Source organism: Macaca thibetana, chromosome 10 (assembly GCF_024542745.1).
Source record: "Macaca thibetana thibetana isolate TM-01 chromosome 10, ASM2454274v1, whole genome shotgun sequence".
Taxonomy (NCBI): domain Eukaryota; kingdom Metazoa; phylum Chordata; class Mammalia; order Primates; family Cercopithecidae; genus Macaca; species Macaca thibetana.
Window position 1 is genome coordinate 27,208,416 of NC_065587.1, and position 18,100 is coordinate 27,226,515.

The following is an 18,100-nucleotide window of genomic DNA, read 5'->3' on the forward strand; positions in this document are numbered from 1 at the left end:
TCCAGGAGAAGCCAGACTGGGCCCACAGACAGGTAGCTCTTGACGGAGGTTCCCCGGAAGAGCGAGGGGTCGAGCTGCCTAGAATCTGTCCTGCTTTCCAGGCAGCCCATCTGGACCGGCTCGGGGATAGAAATTCGGGTTTGGTGTGAAGCAGCTCTTTCCAACTCTCTGGGCTCTTGTTTTAAAAGAAAAGCATTCTTCATCTCTCATTCCATCTCCCCACCTCGCATCGTGTTGTGGATTGTGGTGGTGTCAGACCTCTTCCCACTGGGGTGTTACTCTGGGGCCTTTCTTTTCCTGAGTGAGGACCAAGGTGTCCCCGCTGGTCGCTGGTCGTGCTGTATTGTAGTTGCTAGTGCTGCCCTGAGCACTACCCTCTGCCCCTGAGCCAGTGCTCCTGGGGCAGATTAGTCTAAATCAGTCCCTTTGGAGGCTCTACCCAGCAGGACTTGTAAGTAAAGCACTCAGTCCAGATTGCCCTTTTGGAAGAGGCCAGCATTCGGTAGTAGTGAGTTTGACACCTTGCTTTTCCCACCTCCCGCATGCGAGGACCTTGATGTGCTGCATCCACTTGGCTGGCTGCTGTGTGCCACCGCCACCAGCAGAGTGACCCAGTGATGTCTGTCTGTTACAGATCACGGATACACAACTCTAGCCACCAGTGTGACCCTGTTAAAAGCCTCGGAAGTGGAAGAGATTCTGGATGGCAACGATGAGAAGTACAAGGCTGTGTCCATCAGCACAGAGCCCCCCACCTACCTCAGGTAATGCGTTCCTGGCCAAGGCATCTCTGGGGACATCTGTGGGGTCTTTTCTCAGACTCAAGAACTGGTTGGGTTGAAGTTAAATTGAAACACCTTTTTTTTTTTTTTTTTTGAGATGGAGTCTTGTTCTTGTTGCCCAGGCTGGAGTGCAGTGGCACGATCTCGGCTCACTGCAACCTCTGCCTCCCAGGTTCAAATGATTCTCCTGCTTCAGCCTCCCGAGTAGCTGGGATTACAGGTACCTGCCACCACACCTGGCTAATTTTTTTTTTTGAGATGGAGTTTCACTCTTGTTGTCCAGGCTGGAGTGCAGTGGCATGATCTCAGCTCACTGCAACCCCCACCTCCCGGGTTGAAGCGATTCTCCTGCCTCAGCCTCCTGAGTAGCTGGGATTATAGGCATACGCCACCATGCCCAGCTAATTTTGTATTTTTGGTAGAGATGGGGGTCTCTCCATGTTGGTCAGGCTGTTCTCGAACCCGACCTCAGGTGATCCGCCCGCCTCAGCCTCCCAAAGTGCTAGGATTACAGGTGTGAGCCACCATGCCTGGTCCTAATTTTTGGATTGAAACACTTTTTAACCGTTCCCTCTGTTTTTATACATTTTCTTAGCCAGGTTTCTAAGTTTCTTCTGTATCATTGGAATTTGTAAGAAACGTAAGCCAAGTCCTGGATTCCAGGGAACAGTTATGAATGCTTGGAAAGCGGGACTCTCTGAGGCACAGTGGCTTACGCTTGTAATCCCAGCACTTTGGGAGGCCGAGGCATTGCTTGAGGCCAGGAGTTCAAGACCAGCCTGGGGCAACACAGCAAGACCTCATCTCTTAAAAAACAAATAAGTGGGACCAATTTGTCAGAAAAATTAGTGACTCACATAAACTCACAAAAGAAACAACAATAGATTTGAATGTATAAAAACTTAGAACCTGGTTGGGTGTGGTGGTTCACGCCTATAATCCCAGCACTTTGGTAGACCGAGGCGGGCAGATCACCTGAGGTCGGGAGTTCGAGACCAGCCTGACCAACATGGAGAAACCCTGTGTCTACTAAAAATACAGAATTAGCCATGTGTGGTGGCGCATGCCTGTAATCTAAGCTACTCAGGAGCCTGAGGCAGGAGAATTGCTTGAACCCGAGAGGTGGAGATTGCAGTGAGCCAAGATCGCACCATTGCACTCCAGCCTGGGCAACAAGAGGGAAACTCCATCTCAAACAAAACAAAACAAAACAAAACTTAGAACCTTTAGAAGAGTATTTAGGCCAGGCGCGGTGGCTCACGCCTGTAATCCCAGCACTTTGGGAGGCCGAGACGGGCGGATCACGAGGTCAGGAGATCGAGACCATCCTGGCTAACACGGTGAAACCCTGTCTCTACTAACAAATACAAAAAACTAGCCGGGTGAGGTGGCGGGCGCCTATAGTCCCAGCTACTCGGGAGGCTGAGGCAGGAGAATGGCGTGAACCTGGGAGGCGGAGCTTGCAGTGAGTCAAGATTGTGCCACTGCACTCCAGCCTGGGCGACAGAGTGAGACTCCGTCTCATAAATAAAATAAATAAATAAATAAATAAATAAATAAATAAATAAATTCCAAGCATAAAACAAAAAACTGGGAATGTAAGGAATTGGGGAAGGTGTGATGGAGCTGCGCTCATGTGTGCTGGAGGTGCTGGGATTACAGGTGTGAGCCACCGTGCCCAGCCAGGAGTGCTCTTTTTGTAAAGCATCCTGACATCAAACTTTTTTGTTCTCTGGCCCACTAATACCACCCCTAGGAATTTGTCCCAAAAAAATATTTTCAAAGAACAAAATGAATCAATAAACCCACTATATGTACAGAGATTCTTTGTAGCATTGTGAATAATACTGGAGAATATGGAGTTGTTTAAGTACCCAGCCTCAAGGAAAGCCTAGGTTACTGACGGGTCAGCTACTTGAATAGACAAAGGTGTGACCCATACGTGGTGTAATTAAGTAGATTCTGCAGTGACCCGAGACAGGGGTCCTGTGGGTGAGACGTGCAGAATATAAGATTGTACCCATCTACCTTGTGCATTCAGCTCTCGAAAAAGTATGCATTTCTCTGCACAAAGCCCAAGGAGCATTAAGGAAGAAAAAGGATTATTGTTCAGAGTGATGTGGTTATGGAAAATCTTTTTTATGATTCCCCCCAAAGAAAGGTGGCACGTCTCCAGGCTGGCCAGTGTTACAGGCGTGTGCTTTGCAGATTCTTTTTCCCCCAAGGGATGTGGTAAGAACATAAGGATGGCTTGGCCTTCCCAGGGAAGTTGCAGAAGGAAATTGTGTGCATATGGATGGCACTTTAATTCTGCACACGTCAGCTGGGAATCTTTTATGGGGCGATAAAACACTTTCTTGGTGATCATGACGTGAGGAACAGCTGCAGGAGTGGAATTCCATTGCCCTGGAGGTCAAGTCTTTAGGGGTGGGGGTTGGCAGAGGTTTGAAGGAAATAGCTTTGGCTGACTCCACATTACTCAGTCAGCCCAATAGGGGGACGGGCACCCTACCCATCCTGTCATTGGACAATTTGAGCAGAGGCTGGGTGCCCTCTCTCACGGATCCTGGGATTGCAATAGAAGGAAGGGTGTTTTTTTGTTTTTGTTTTGTTTTTGAGATGGAGTTTCGCTCTGTCACCCAGGCTGGAGTGAAGTGGCGGGATCTCAGCTCACTGCAACCTCCGCCTCCTGGGTTCAAGTTATTCTCCTTCCTCAGCCTTCCTAGTAGCTGGGATTACAGGCACCTGGCACCACACCCAGCTAAATTTTCATAGTTTTAGTAGAGAAGGGCTTTCACCATGTTGGCCAGGCTGGTCTCAAACTCCTGACCTCAGGTGATCTGTCCACCTCGGCCTCCCAAAGTGCTGGGATTACAGGTGTGAGCCACCACACCTGGCTGGAAGATTGACTTTCATAACTTAGATTTGCAGATTCTGTGTATGGCTGAGCATGTTAGTCACATTCACTGTGTCTGGTGACACTTGCATTATCCACTTGGGTTGGTAGCTAGACCTGGAAATGAGAACTTGCTACTGAGATAGGGCAGGATGAGGGGGCAGGGGCTCAGCCCAGGCTCTAACATATCCATTCAGAAAGGAGGAGGTGGTCAAGATCTGTGGTTTCCAAATACAGGCTCAGCTGCCTGGGAATCATCCATGGAAGCTGCAAAGAACCCATCTTCTTGGGCCCTTCCTCAGAGGTGGGAAGTCACTTCACCTGGGTGGGGCTCAGGAATGTGCTACTTAAAATTTTGCATTCTGGGGTCGGGTGTGGTGGCTGACACCTGTACTCTCGGCACTTTGGGAGGCCAAGGTGGGAGGATTGCTTGAGCCCAGGAGTTTGAGACCAGACTGGGCAACATAGTGAGACCCCCATCTCTATTAAAAAAAATAAAAATAAAATTGCACTCTGAGTCTGAGCGGCCAGGATTAGGAACCATGACCCAGATAGGCTGTAGAGGGGACCCCTGTCTTGCTGTCCCCTCTCTTAGTCCCTGCCCAAGCGGATTTCATGTTCCCCAAAATGGGTACTACAAAATCCTCCCTACCCCTACCAGCAATCAAGGGGTAGTCCTAGTCTCAGCATCAGACGTGTAAGTGACCCCTGCTTTAGAAGGGAAAAGAGTTGAAGGGCCCAGAGTCCAGGCAGGTCTTGGATATTGCTTCTGTCCCCCCACCCTCTGGAAAGGAGAAGGACCTTTGTGCTGTCTTCCCGGGTCCCTCCTTAGAGGGCACTGTCAAATGTTTGTCGGCCGGGCGCAGTGGCTCATGCCTGTAATCCCAGCACTTTGGGAGACCGAGGCGGGCGGATCACGAGGTCAGGAGATCGAGACCATCCTGGCTAACATGGTGAAACCCCGTCTCTACTAAAAATACAAAAAAAATTAGCCGGGCGAGGTGGCGGGCGCCTGTAGTCCCAGCTACTCAGGAGGCTGAGGCAGGAGAATGGCATGAACCTGAGAGGCAGACCTTGCAGTGACCGAGATGGCGCCACTGCGCTCCAGCCTGGGTGACAGAGCGTGACTCCGTCTCAAAAAAAAAAAGAAAAAAGAAAGAAACCTTTGTCATGACTTGCTCTGAACTGTTGAATAGTTATTGCGGAAGTGGTTGCGCAGGTGTTGGGGTTACACAGGGAAGTGACGCAGTCACTGCCTGCTCCTGCTCACAGCCTTGCCAGGGAAAATGGGAACGCACAGAGTACAGCAGGCACCCAAATGCTCTCATCTGTCTCACCCAGCCCTGGAGCCTTTGCCTTTGTTTAAAATAGCTTTTGGTGTGTGTGTGTGTGTATATATATATATATATATATATTTTTTTTTTTTTTTTTAATTCAAGATAGGGTGTTGCCATCTCACCCAGGCTGGAGTGCAGTGGCTGATCTCGGCTCACTGCAACCTCCGCCTCCTGGGTTCAAGTGATTCTTATGCTTCAGCCTCCTGAGTAGCTGAATTATAGACGTGTGCCACCATGCCTGGCTAATTTTTGTATTTTGGGTAGGGTTGAGGTTTCACCATGTTGGCCACGCTGGTTTTGAACTCACCTTTTTTTTTTTTTTGAGACAGAGTTTCGCTCTTGTTGCCCAGGCTGGACTGCAGTGGCGTGATCTCGGCTCACTGCAACTTCTGCCTCCCAGGTTCAAGTGATTCTCCTGCCTCAGCCTCCTGAGTAGCTGAGATTACAGGTGCCTGCTACCACACCTGGCTAATTTTAGTAATTTTAGTAGAGACAGGGTTTCACCATGTTGGCCAGGCTGGTCTCGATCTCCTGACCTCAGGTGATCCACCCGCCTTGGCCTCCCAAAGTGCTGGGATTACAGGCATGAGCCACCGCGCCTGGCCTGGTTTCGAACTCTTGACCTCAGGTGGTCTGCCCACCTTGACCTCCCAAAGTGCCAGAGTTACAGGCATGAGCTGCTGCGCCTGGCGCTTTTGGTAAAAGTAACCTGGAATTTGGGAGAGAAGATCAAACTCTTCATGGGACATAGATTATTTAAATTACTTTGGATGTCACCTCTGGAAGGTATTTACCAACCCATCTTCTGACTTCTACTGCTCTGGAAGCTCGGAGGCCAGAGGCCTTGCCTAGTCCATCTCAGGATGGCTAGTATGTCTAAAATGACAGTCTGATCACGTCTCTTCCTTCAAAACCCTGGGGACTCCCAGCCATCTGCTGAGTAAAGTCATCTTCTCACGAAGCATGTGAGACCTGTGATCAGTCCCCTCCCTGGGGGCCCCCTCCCTGGACTGCCCCTCAGTCTCTCCTCCCTGCTGCTGCCTGTGCCCTTCCCCACAGTGAACCCTGACTTGGTGTCTAAGGCTCTGCTCTATTGTCCACCCGTTGTACAAGCCTCCCCCTTGTACCACTTCCCGCATCTCCAGGAAGTGCTTCTGTGGAGCCATGCCTGGCTCATAGTGCAGTACACCATGGCCGTGGGTTAGCAACTGACCTGCGTGCTGGGCTGTGTCTGGTGCCCCTCCATACCTTGCCCTTGCCCAGGTGCCTCTAGCATCTGATGACAGCCTGGGGAGCAGGCTTCTGCAAAATCAGGTGCACAGACAACTCCCACGGGAGCCTCGAGCCTGACAGAGGTACAGTGGGCATCCCCTGAGCATGAATTGATTCCTGGTGGGCAGGATCAGGCTCCTAGACTGACTGGGGGGCTTTTCTTGTATCTCCCCAGGGAACAGAAGGCCAAGAGGAACAGCCAGTGGGTACCCACCCTGCCCAACAGCTCCCACCACCTCGATGCCGTGCCATGCTCCACGACCATCAACAGGAACCGCATGGGCCGGGACAAGAAGAGAACCTTCCCCCTTTGGTGCGGATGTGTCGCTGCGCTCACCCTCCGCGCTGATTCTCCCTTAGTTCTCCAGCACATTTCAGTCCCCTCCTCCCCAGAAAAACACTGCTTTGACCTTGTGCTCCCCACAATGCTACAGTACCTCCTCCTCTTTGAACTGCTGTGTTTCCCTGACCTCCAGGACATTGTCTGTAGCCTCTTTGGCTCTGTCTGCTGTCACCTTGCCGTGTCCTCCTCACCTCTCTGGCCCCTCAAGTGGAGTCACTCGGGGCGCGGTCCTTGTGCCCTTTCTCTGCCCTCAGTTTCACACGAGTGGGTCATAGCCAGTCTGATGGTTCACATGCCATCCACGTGACTCCCACTGCGCCACCACTTCCCAGAGGCTGCTGGAATAAACCACCACAAACTGGTGGCTGCGAGCAGTGCACAGTTCTTCCCTCACAGTTCGGGGACCCAGGAGCCCAGATTTGGTTTCACTAGACCAGATGCATGTGTAGACAGGGCCGTGCTCCCTCCAGAGGCCCTCGGGGCGATTCGGTTCTTGCTGCTTCCAGCTTTGGGGGCTGCCACATTCCTGGGCTTGTGGCTGCCTCACTTCAGTCTCGGCCTCTGTGGTCATGTGGCCTTCTCTGCGTGAAATCTCCCTGTCTCTCTCTTAGAAGGACACTTGGTGATGTAATTTAGGGCCCTTCTGCTTAACCTCTCAGGATCTTTCACTTAATCGCATCTGTAAAGTCTCCTTTTTTGGCCATATGAGGTGACAGTCATAGGTTTTGGGGATTAGGCTGTAGATGTCTTCGGGGTCTGTTTTTTACCTCTGTGGTCCAGACTTCCTCAGCTGCCCTCACCCCCTCAGCCTCATGCTGCCTGAAGACTTCTCCATCTCGGCGCATGGAGATCCAGCCGTCTCCTTGCTCAGGCTGTAGCTTTCTTTCCCAAGGCCTGCCTTTTCCTCACACAGCAAGTCCAGTCTCTCCAGGGTCCCACCCGGGACTGCCTTGGCCAGCCCCCCACTGCTCTCCCTGGGGTCTCTAGCAGCCCCTGCCTCCCCTCCCTGTTGCCTTCTCAGCTCTGCAGCTGGTGTGTCCTCTGCTCCAGGCATATCGTGTCACCTCTCCACGCAAAATCCTCCAGGCTCCCCATCACCCTCGGAGCAGAAGCAGGAGTTCTCACTGGGGTGCCAGGCCCAACCTGGCCTGGTGCTGCCACTGCCACACTCTGCCCCACTCACTCTGCCTCAGACCTGAGATCGCCCTCACTGCTGTCAGACCTCCCAGAGCTTCTGCCCAGCAATTGCCTCTGCTGAGGTTTAGCCCGTTCTCCTTCCTCCCCTCTTTCCTTTCTTCTTTCTTTCCTTCCATCATTTCTCCTTCCCATCCTTCCCCCTCCTCCTTTTCCTTCTCTCTTCCTTCCCTCCATCTCCTCTTCCCATCCCTAGTTGACTGTCCCCTTCTCCCTTAGAGTGGCCACCCCTTTCCTCCAGCACCCCTACCCCTTTCCCTGTCTGTTTCCCAGCGCATTCATGCCTGGCACTCAGCTCGTTTCTCTCTCTCTTCCATCTGCCTCCCAAGATCGCTGGGGCCCTTCTCAGCCCTCTCCATGCTCCCAGACGCCCTTAGGTGTCCTCTGTCCTCCAGCTCCATCTCACCAACCTGCCTGCCCAACTCTTCCCTCTTTATCTTCCCAAAATACTCAACTCCATTGCTTGGAATCCTCCTGGGACTCCCTCAGGGCAGTGGCCAGTTTGCGTAGCCTGAGAGGAGAACTGTGGGTGCTTCGACACCCGCTAGCTTTGCAGCATCCCTGACCACTGCCCCCCATGGAATCTGTGCTCTGTGGTCTGTTTGTGCATCCTCAGCAGTTCCTCTATTCACCTGCTTTGGCCTTACTGGAATATATCCTCTTCTAGAAATGCTATTCTGCTTGCCTACAGCCTTCTGTGAAAGTCCTGCCAAATTTCAGGCTTAAATATCCCTTCACAGGACATCTGGGTTTTGTTCCAGCACTGCCCAGGTCGATCCTATTGCAGACAGACTGGTGCTTGTCATTTATGGACCCACCTGTCCCCATTAGACCATGGCCCTGGGACCCCTGCTGCCTCAGCTGTTAGCTGATAAGTGACCATGTTCCCCAGATGGGTTTGCAGAGGCCTGCTGTGCAGAGAGGGAGGCTGAAAATTTGCATGCCTAGGGCCCTGGCACCCTCACTGACTGTTGCTTCCATTTCACTTTCAGCTTTGATGACCACGACCCAGCTGTGATCCACGAGAACGCATCTCAGCCCGAGGTGCTGGTCCCCATCCGGCTGGACATGGAGATCGATGGGCAGAAACTGCGAGACGCCTTCACCTGGAACATGAATGGTACGAGGCAGTCGGGCTTGGCTGGGCCTGGCCCCAGCCCCTGTGTGTTACGTGGCAACAGTCCCCTTTCCTACCAGCTGCCTGTCAGGCAGATTCTGGACCTGACATGCGGGACATCGGGGCATAGTTTTGGAGGGTGTGGGCTCTGGGTTCAGCCCTGGTTCTGTTGCTGTTCACTGTGGGTTGGGCATGTGAACTTCGGACTCCTTTCCCCATACTGAGGTTGGGGGGCCCAAGGGGCCTGGCATGGGAGGTGGCTGGTGTGCATAGCATGGATGATGATGACAATGCCACTTAGACCTAGTTCAGCCCCCGAGCCCTGCACACACCTGCCTTGGGTCCTGTCCACCACCCTGTTTCTGCTGTGTGAGGCTGCATGTGTGCCCCGTGCCTCTCTCCTCCCCTAACTGGTCATCTCTTTAGATATCCTCACTCTGTAAGTCCTGGGTCAGGTGCCATCTCTTCTGGCTCTTCCTGGGCTTCCAAAGCCTGAACAGAACTCAGTCTTTGTGCAGATGTAGACAGAAAGGTTAGAAGGGTATGCATCCCAAGTGTCTAGACTGCTTATCCCATCTGGGAGGGAGGATCATGCATGCATTTATTTTCCTATTTTTTTCTAAGTCTGTTAGAATGTATTTTTGTTATTTTATTTTATTATTACTGTTTTTTTAGATCTTGTTGAATACCAGGTTTTTTTGTTTTTTGTTTTTTAACTTAGTGTCTGTATCCTGCTGAATTTTTATAATGAACATACTCTTTATATTAAGACAAAATGCAGTGAATATCATCTTTATTTTATTTTACCTATTTTATTTTGTTTTTTTTTAAGAGACAGAGTCTCACTCTGTTGCCCAGGCTGGAGTGCAGTGATACTCTCATATCTCGCTGTAATCTTGAACTGCTGGGCTCAAGCAATCCTCCTGCCACAGCCTGCCAAATAGCTAGGAATACAGGCATGTTCCACTGTGCCGAGCGTTATTTTTAAATGGGTGAATGTTTAAAATCATCAGAATCTCACCACCCGAATAATATTTTCAGTTTTACCTTTTCTCTCTGTCAATTCCACATGCAAACATATTTAAGACAGTTGTCACTATAGAGCAAGTCTTGTTTTATTTTTCTTCACTTGTCCTAAGTATCTTTCTGGTTTCTCTTTTTTTGTGGGGGGAGATGGAGTCTCACTCTGTCACCCAGGCTGGAGTGCAGTGGCACAATCTCAGCTCACTGCAACCTCTACCTCCTAAGTTCAAGCGATTCTCCTGCCTCAGCCTCCTGAGTAGCTGGAACTATAGGCACCCGCCACCATGCCTGGCTAATTTTTGTATTTTTAGTAGAGATGGCGTTTCACCGTGTTAGCCAGGCTGGTCTTGAACTGACCTGAGGTGATCCGCCTGCCATGGCCTCCCACACTGCTGGGATTACAGGCGTCAGCCACTGTACCCAGCCTCTTTCTGATTTCTTTAATCTTCAAACAGTGCAGCATTTTCTACTGGGTCGAGGTACCTTTGTTTGCTAAAACACCCTCTGCTGTAGACGTCTGCACGGCAGATAACATAGTTGCAACATTTTTCTCTCCGAAGGGATTTCCTAAGGGAGGAGAGTATGAGTGGTTGTGGCTGCCTTGAGCTTTCTGGAAGGATTAGGCTGCTTCCTTTGGTCATCCCCAGGCACTCGGCATGCTAGGCCTGAGTGCTAGGACTACCACTTGCTCACACTAGTGCCAGGCCTGAGTCCAAAGGCTTCTGCTTAGCCCTGAGAAGAATGCCTGAGAGCCATCTGCCGGGTGCCTGTCCCCTAGGTCCCACAGGTTAGCTGGTGAGCGGGGACGCCAGGGAGAGGAGACATGGGTGAGGGAGGACACTGGCAAGAGACTCCAGGAGGTTGTATTGAGTGTAGATGGGGACAGGTACAGTTCACTGGTCATGCCCCAGAACAGGGACAGGACAGCCCATGGGCACCAGGCCACCAGCGCTGCACAATGCCTGTTATCTCTGCCAAGCTGCCTGCTTATCTCTGCTGGCCCGCATCAGAGTTATTTGTTAATTCTTGTCTCTCCCTCTCCATTTCAACCCTTTAAGGTCAGGGGCCTTGTTTTTCATTGCCGTTTTCTTTTGAGATGGAGTTTCGCTCTTATTGCCCAGGCTGGAGTGCAGTGGCACGATCTCAGCTCACCACAACCTCCACCTCCCAGGTTCAAGTGATTCTCCTGCCTCAGCCTCCCGAGTAGCTAGCTGGGATTACAGGCATGTGCCACCATGCCTGGCTAATTTTGTATTTTTAGTAGAGATGGGGTTTCACCATGTTGGTCAAAATGGTCTTGAACTCCTGACCTCAGGTGATCTGCCCGCCTCAGCCTCCCAGAGTGCTGGGATTACAGGTGTGAGCCACTGTGCCCGGCTGCTGTTTCTCTTAACATATCATCTAGCCCAGCATAGGAATTTAGTTGTTCACATTGGATCAGTCCATGCTCTGTCTCGTTACGTTTCTTTGGGCAACACATAGAAAGTTCCAGTTTGTTTATACCCCCACCCTGTTCCAAAAAGCATGTAAGGAAGCTTACCATAAGTACACTGGGCCCAAATGACTAAAGCAAATGCAAATGGAGTGGTTAGGAAAAACTGGATAAAGAAGAAATGTTCAAGTTGAAGAGGGAGCTTGCACTCAGATTTTGTTTGGTGAACATTGCTGGGAATTGGGCGTGGCTCTGGGCCTTTTTAGAACCAGGCAGAGTGAGACGTGAGGATCATTTGCACACTCAGTGTGGTCAATGTTAGCAGCAGCCTGTGGCTCTGAAGAAGTAGAATCACACGTGGTCCTGGAATCTGAGGTTTCCTGCAGCCCTCAGGAAGAGGGCACGGTATAGTAAGGAAGACCAGGATCATCCATGAACTCCACAGTGAGTTTCACTGGGCTGTTCCTCCTAAGAGTCCTCATGTAAAATACGATGTCCACTGAAAGTAATTTAGAACACAGTCTTAACTGGTGGAGAACCAAAATAGTGTTGTTCTGTGAACTCTTCCTCAGCTCTGGGTGGTATTTGGCGTTTGGAAGAGCTGTGATTCTTAACTGGTGGTTAGAAGGCCGTGCCAAAATTGTTACTGATTTGCTTTGAAATTTCACATCATCTTAAAGGTGGGCATGAGAGTCTTTATCACAGAGGGATTAAATATGTAAAGTAGCATTACCGGAGTAGCATGAATGAAGTGTATGTTCTTCAGGCCACCTTCAGAATCAGGATTGGCCAGGCGTGGTGGCTCACACCTGTAATCCCAGCACTTTGGGAGGGTGAGGTGGGAGGATCACTTGAGGCCAGGAGTTTGAGACCAGCCTGGCCATGATGGCGAAACCCCATTTGTACTAAAAATATAAAAATTAGTCTAGTGTGGTGGTGCATGCCTGTGGTCCCAGCAAGTTGGGAGGCTGAGGCACAAGAATCGCTAGAACCCCGGAGGCAGAGGTTGCAGTTAGCTGAGATCATGGCGTTGCACTTCAGCCCGAGCGACAGAGTGAGACTCTGTCTCAAAAAAAAAAAAACAAAAAAAGGAATCAGGGTTTTCTCAGGTTTCTGGTAGGTGTTGTGATGCGTTTGAGGTTATCTTCTCTGAAAAGGACTTGAAGTAGGGCTTCTCTGAATCACTGGTGAAGTATGGTGTCACCTGCCTTAACAGTCTGCTGAAGAAGGGAAGCATTAAAATCCTCCAGAAAAGATGAGCTGCCTAACCAGAACACATGCAGACATAGATGCCATCTTCACCCAGAAGGGGAACAAGGGAATCACCTCAGGAAGAGGTTTGGAATCTGTCTTGGCACACAGGCAAAGGAGTGATTAGGGTCCTGAGTGTCTACACTTGGCTATAGAAGGCAAGTTTTTTTGTTTTTTTTGTTTGTTTGGTTTTGGTTTTTTTTTTTGAGACGGAGTCTCGCTCTGTTGCCCAGGCTGGAGTGCAGTGGCGCGATCTCGGCTCACTGCAACTCTGCCTCCCAGGTTCACGCCACTCTCCTGCCTCAGCCTCCCGAGTAGCTGGGACTACAGGCGCCCACCACCACGCCCAGCTAATTTTTTTGTATTTTTAGTAGAGACGGGGTTTCACTGTGGTCTTGATCTCCTGACCTCATGATCCACCCGCCTCGGCCTCCCAAAGTGCTGGGATTACAGGCGTGAGCCACCGCGCCCGGCCTAGAAGGCAAGTTTTTAGGGATTTATATCCATATGCTTGTTTTGGACTCTAAAAAATTAAATGAGGCTGAGCACAGTTGCTCACACCTGAGACTGAGGCGGGCAGATCACTTTGCCCGGGAGTTCAAGACCAGCCTGGGTGACATGTTGAAATCCCATTTCTACAAAAATTCCCCAGATGTGGTGGCACATGCCTGTGATCTCAGCTACTTGGGAGGCTGAGGTGGGAGGATTGCTTGAGCCCAGGAGGTTGTGGCTTCAGTGAGCCGTGATTGAGCCACTGCACTCCAGCCTGGGCAACGGAGTGAGACCCTGACTCAAAAACATTTTTTTTAAGTTAAAAAAAAAATCAAATGATAGATTCAAGAAGCCAAGTGAAGCCCATTATGATTAACCCAAAGCAATCCATGCAAAGACACATCATAATTAAACTTCTGGAAACTCAACACAAAGAAAAAAATCTTGAGAGCAATCAGAGAAAAGGACAACTTACCTGTAGGGAAAAGACCGTAAGAATAATGGTAGATTTCTTTTTTTTTTTTTTTTTTTTTTTGAGACGAAGTCTCACTGTGTTGCCCAGGCTGGAGTGCAGTGGCGCTATCTTGGCTCACCACAAGCTCCGCCTTCCGGGTTCACGCCATTCTCCTGTCTCAGCCTTTCGAGTAGCTGGGACTACAGGCGCCTGCCACCACGCCTGGCTGATTTTTTTTTGTATTTTTTAGTAGAGATGGGGTTTCACCTTGTTAGCCAGATGGTCTTGATCTCCTGACCTCGTGATCCGCCCACCTCGGGTTCCCAAAGTGCTGGGATTACAGGCATGAGCCACTGCGCCCAGCCAAATGATGGTAGATTTCTCATGTGAAACTGGAGGCTAGAGGAAGTGGCATGATATTTTTCAAGTACTGAAAGAAAAGAACTATTAATCTAGAATCCTGTACCCAGTGACAATATTGTTCAGGAATGAGCGATATTGGACATTCTTAGTCAACACATTCTTAGATGAAAGAAAACTAAGTGCTGGGTGCAGCAGCTGACGCCTGTATTCCCAGCACTTTGGAGGCTGAGGCAGGCGGATCACGAGGTCAGGAGTTGGAGGCCAGCCTGACCAACATGGTGAAACCCCGTCTCTACAAAAAATACAAAAACAATTAGCTGGGCGTGGTGGTGTGTGCCTGCAATCCCAGCTACTCGGGAGGCTGAGGCAGGAGAATCACTTGAACCTGGGAGGCGGAGGTTGCAGTGAGCAGAGATCACGCCACTGCACTCCAGCCTGGGCGATGAGCAAGACTCTGTCTCAAAAAAAAAAAAAAAAAAATACACGGACCTAAATGAAAATGCAGCGTATCAAAATTTGTGGGATAAAGCTAAATACAACAATGCAGATTATCTGTAGCACCAGTGCGTACATTAGAAGACAGGAAAAGCTTTCCTCAAATTGATAATCTAAGCTGTCATCTCAAGAACCAAGAGAAAGAGAAACAAAACCAAACTAAGCAGAAGGAGGGACATTTGAAGAGCAGAAATCAATGACATTGAAAACAGAAATCAAACAATAGAGAAAATTAATGACACCTAGCTGGGTCTTTGAAAGATTAATAAAACTGATGTTTTCTTAATCTTTGCCTCTAGCAAGGCTGACAAAAAGAATGTAACTTACCAATATCAGGAATGAAATGGGATGTCACCACAGACCCTGCAGATATCAATACTGCAAACAATTCTATAAGTTTGACAACTTACACAAAATGGATGAATTCCTTGCAAAACACAAATTAGCACAACTCATCCAATATCAAATAGATAATTTGAGTTGCCCTGTAACTATTAAGAAAACAGAATTTGTAATTTTAAAATCCCCAAAAATGGCCAGGCACAGTGGCTCTTACCTGTAATCCCAGCTCTTTGGGAGGCTGAGGTGGGAGGATTCCTTGAGGCCAGGAGTTTAAGACCAGCCTGGGCTAGCAGGATCCCATCTCTAATTAAATTTTAAAATATAAAACATTATTTTTAAAAAGGAAAAAAATTCTCCCCCCAAAAAAATCTCTGGGCCCATATGATTTCACTGGAGAATTCTATCTATCAAATATTGAAAAATGAATTAACACAAATTCTACACAATCTCTTCCAGAAAATGGAAGACGAGAGCGTACTTCCTCAAACCTAAAGACAGTACCAAAAAAAGAAAAATACAAACCAATATCCTTTATGACTATAGATGCAAATTCCTTATCAAAATATTGGGAAATAGGATTCAGCAATATATAGAAATAATTATATACTGTGACCAAGTGGGATTTATTGCAAGGATGGAAGGCTGGGTCAATACTTGAAGCTCAATCAATGTAATCCACCGTATTAACACACTAATGAAGAAAAATCACAGGATCAGATCAGTTGATACAGAAAAAGCATTTTGTAGAACTCAACACCTGATGATAAAAATGCTCAGAAAAGTAATAGCAGGAAACTTCCTCCATTTAATAAAAGCATCTATTTAGTACAAAAATCCTGTCGCTATTTTTTTTTTTTTTTTTTTTGAGACAGAGTATCGCTCTGTCACCCAGGCTGGAGTGCAGTGGCATGATCTCAGCTCACTGCAAGCTCCGCCTCCTGGGTTCACGCCTTTCTCCTGCCTCAGCCTCCCTAGTAGCTGGGACTACAGGTGTCCGCCACCTCGCCCGGCTAACTTTTTGTATTTTTAGTAGCTAAAACTTTTTGTATTTCACCATGTTAGCCAGGATGGTCTCGATCTCCTGACCACGTGATCCACCCGCCTCGCCCTCCCAAAGTGCTGGGATTACAGGGGTGAGCCACCGCGCCCGGCCTTCTGTCGCTAACATTTAATAGTGAAAGGTTGCATGCTTTCTGCCAGAGATCAGGAACAAGCGAAATATGTCTGCTGTCACTATTCTTATTCAACATAGTGGAAGTTCTAGCTAATCCAATAAGCCGAGAAAAGGAAATAAAAGACATGTAGATGGGAAAGGAAGAAATAAAATCCTATTTGCAGATGACATGATTGTCCTTATGGAAAATCCCAAGGGCTCTACAGAAAACTTGGAGAACTAATAACAGTTCCCAAGGTCACAAGATGCAAGGGATACAAGGTAAACATACAGAAATCCATTTTATTTCTATATACTATTAATGAGTACCTAGACACAAATTAAAAATACATTACCATGTATCATCACTCAATAAAAAAAGGAATACTTCGGTATTAATCTAATAAAACATGTACAGGACTTACATACCAAAAACTATAAGACACTGATAAAAGTAATTAAAGAAGACCTAAATAAGTAGACATATCATATTCATGGATTAAAAGACTCTAGATGATGTCAGTTTTCCCCAAATTGATATACAAATTTAATGCAATTTCTATGAAAAATCTCAGCAAGACTTTTTTTTGTAGATATAGACAAGATTGTTCTAAGATTTATATGGAAAGGCAAAGAAACTAAAATAGATAATAGATAAAGCAATTTTTTTTTTTTTTTTTTGAGACGGAGTTTTGCTCTTTTGCCCAGGCTGAGGTGCAGTGGCGTGATCTCAGCTCACTGTAACATCCGCCTTCCGGTTTCAAGCGATTCTCCTGCCTCAGCCTCCCGAATAGGTGGGATTACAGGCACCCACCACCATACCCGGCTAATTTTTGTGTTTTTAGTAGAGACAGGGTTTCACCATGTTGGCCAGGCTGGTCTCGAACTCCTGAACTCAGGCAATCCACCCGTCTCGGCCTCCCAAAGTGCTGGGATTATAGCAATTTTGAAAAAGAGTAAAATGGGAGTAATCATTCTACCCAATCTCAAGGCTTACTATATAGCTGTGATAATCAAGACTGTGTGGTGTTGGTGAGTGACATACCGTGATGGAACAGACCCACACAAACGTGCCCTCCTGATTTTTATAAAGATGCAAATGTAATTCAATGGAGGAAGACAGCTCATTCAACAAAATGGCGCTGTAGCAATTAGACAATTATAGGCAAATAGGCTAGGTGCAGTGGCTTATGCCTGTAATCCTAGCACTTTGGGAGGCCAAGGCGGGCGGATCACCTGAGGTCGTGAGTTCGAGACCAGCCTGACCAACATAGAGAAGAAACTGTCTCTACTAAAAATACACAATTAGCTGGGCGTGGTGGCGCACGCCTGTAATCCTAACTACTTGGGAGGCTGAGGCAGGAGAATCGCTTGAACCTGGTAGGTGGAGGTTGCCGTGAGCCAAGATCACACCACTGCACTCCAACCTGGGCAATAAGAGCAAAACTCTGTCCCCACAAAGCAACAAAACAAAGGCCATGGGTGGTGCTCACGCCTATAATCCCAGCACTTTGGGAGGCCAAGGCGGGCGGATCACCTGAGGTCAGGAGTTTGAGACCAGTTTGACCAACATGGAGAAACCTCATCTCTACTAAAAATACAAAATTAGCTCGGCGTGGTGGTGCATACCTGTAATTCCAGCTACTCGGGAGGCTGAGGCAGGAGAATCATTCAAACCCGGGAGGCTGAGGTTGCTCTGAGCCAAGATCACACCACTGCACTCCAGCCTGGGCAATAAGAGCGCAACTCCATCTCAAAAAAAAAAAAAAAAAAGGGCAAAAGACATTAAAGAAGTTATACAGGTGGCAAATATACCTTGAAAAGCTTTTCCACATTTTTAGCCTTAGGGAAATGCCGATTAAAACTACACTATTTTTTCACATCTATAAAAAGTGGTGACAGCATCAGATGCTGGTGAGGATGTGGAGGAACTGGGTCACTCATAAGCTGCTGGTGGGAATGTCAAGTGGCTGGAAAACTGCCCTGGAAAACAGTTTGGCAGTTTCTGTTAAAAACTAAACACGCAACCAGTGTACCTGAGCATTTATCCTGGAGAAATGAAGACATGTTTACACAATAGCCTACGCATGGATGTTCATAGCAGCTTTATTTGTAATAGCCAGAAACTGGAAATGACCTAGACAGCCTTCAGTG

At 48.4% G+C, this 18,100-nt stretch overlaps 1 protein-coding gene across 2 annotated transcripts in view; it reads left to right on the forward strand.

The window, feature by feature from the left end:
- Positions 1-18,100, forward strand: part of SMARCB1 (SWI/SNF related, matrix associated, actin dependent regulator of chromatin, subfamily b, member 1) — a 41,444-nt gene that overhangs the window by 6,159 nt on the left and 17,185 nt on the right. For both annotated transcript variants that reach the window (XM_050745942.1, XM_050745943.1), the window contains exons 3-5: positions 635-764; positions 6,463-6,600; positions 8,817-8,944. In XM_050745942.1, coding sequence (XP_050601899.1) covers positions 635-764; positions 6,463-6,600; positions 8,817-8,944 — 396 coding nt within the window. The remainder of the gene's footprint in view (positions 1-634; positions 765-6,462; positions 6,601-8,816; positions 8,945-18,100) is intronic.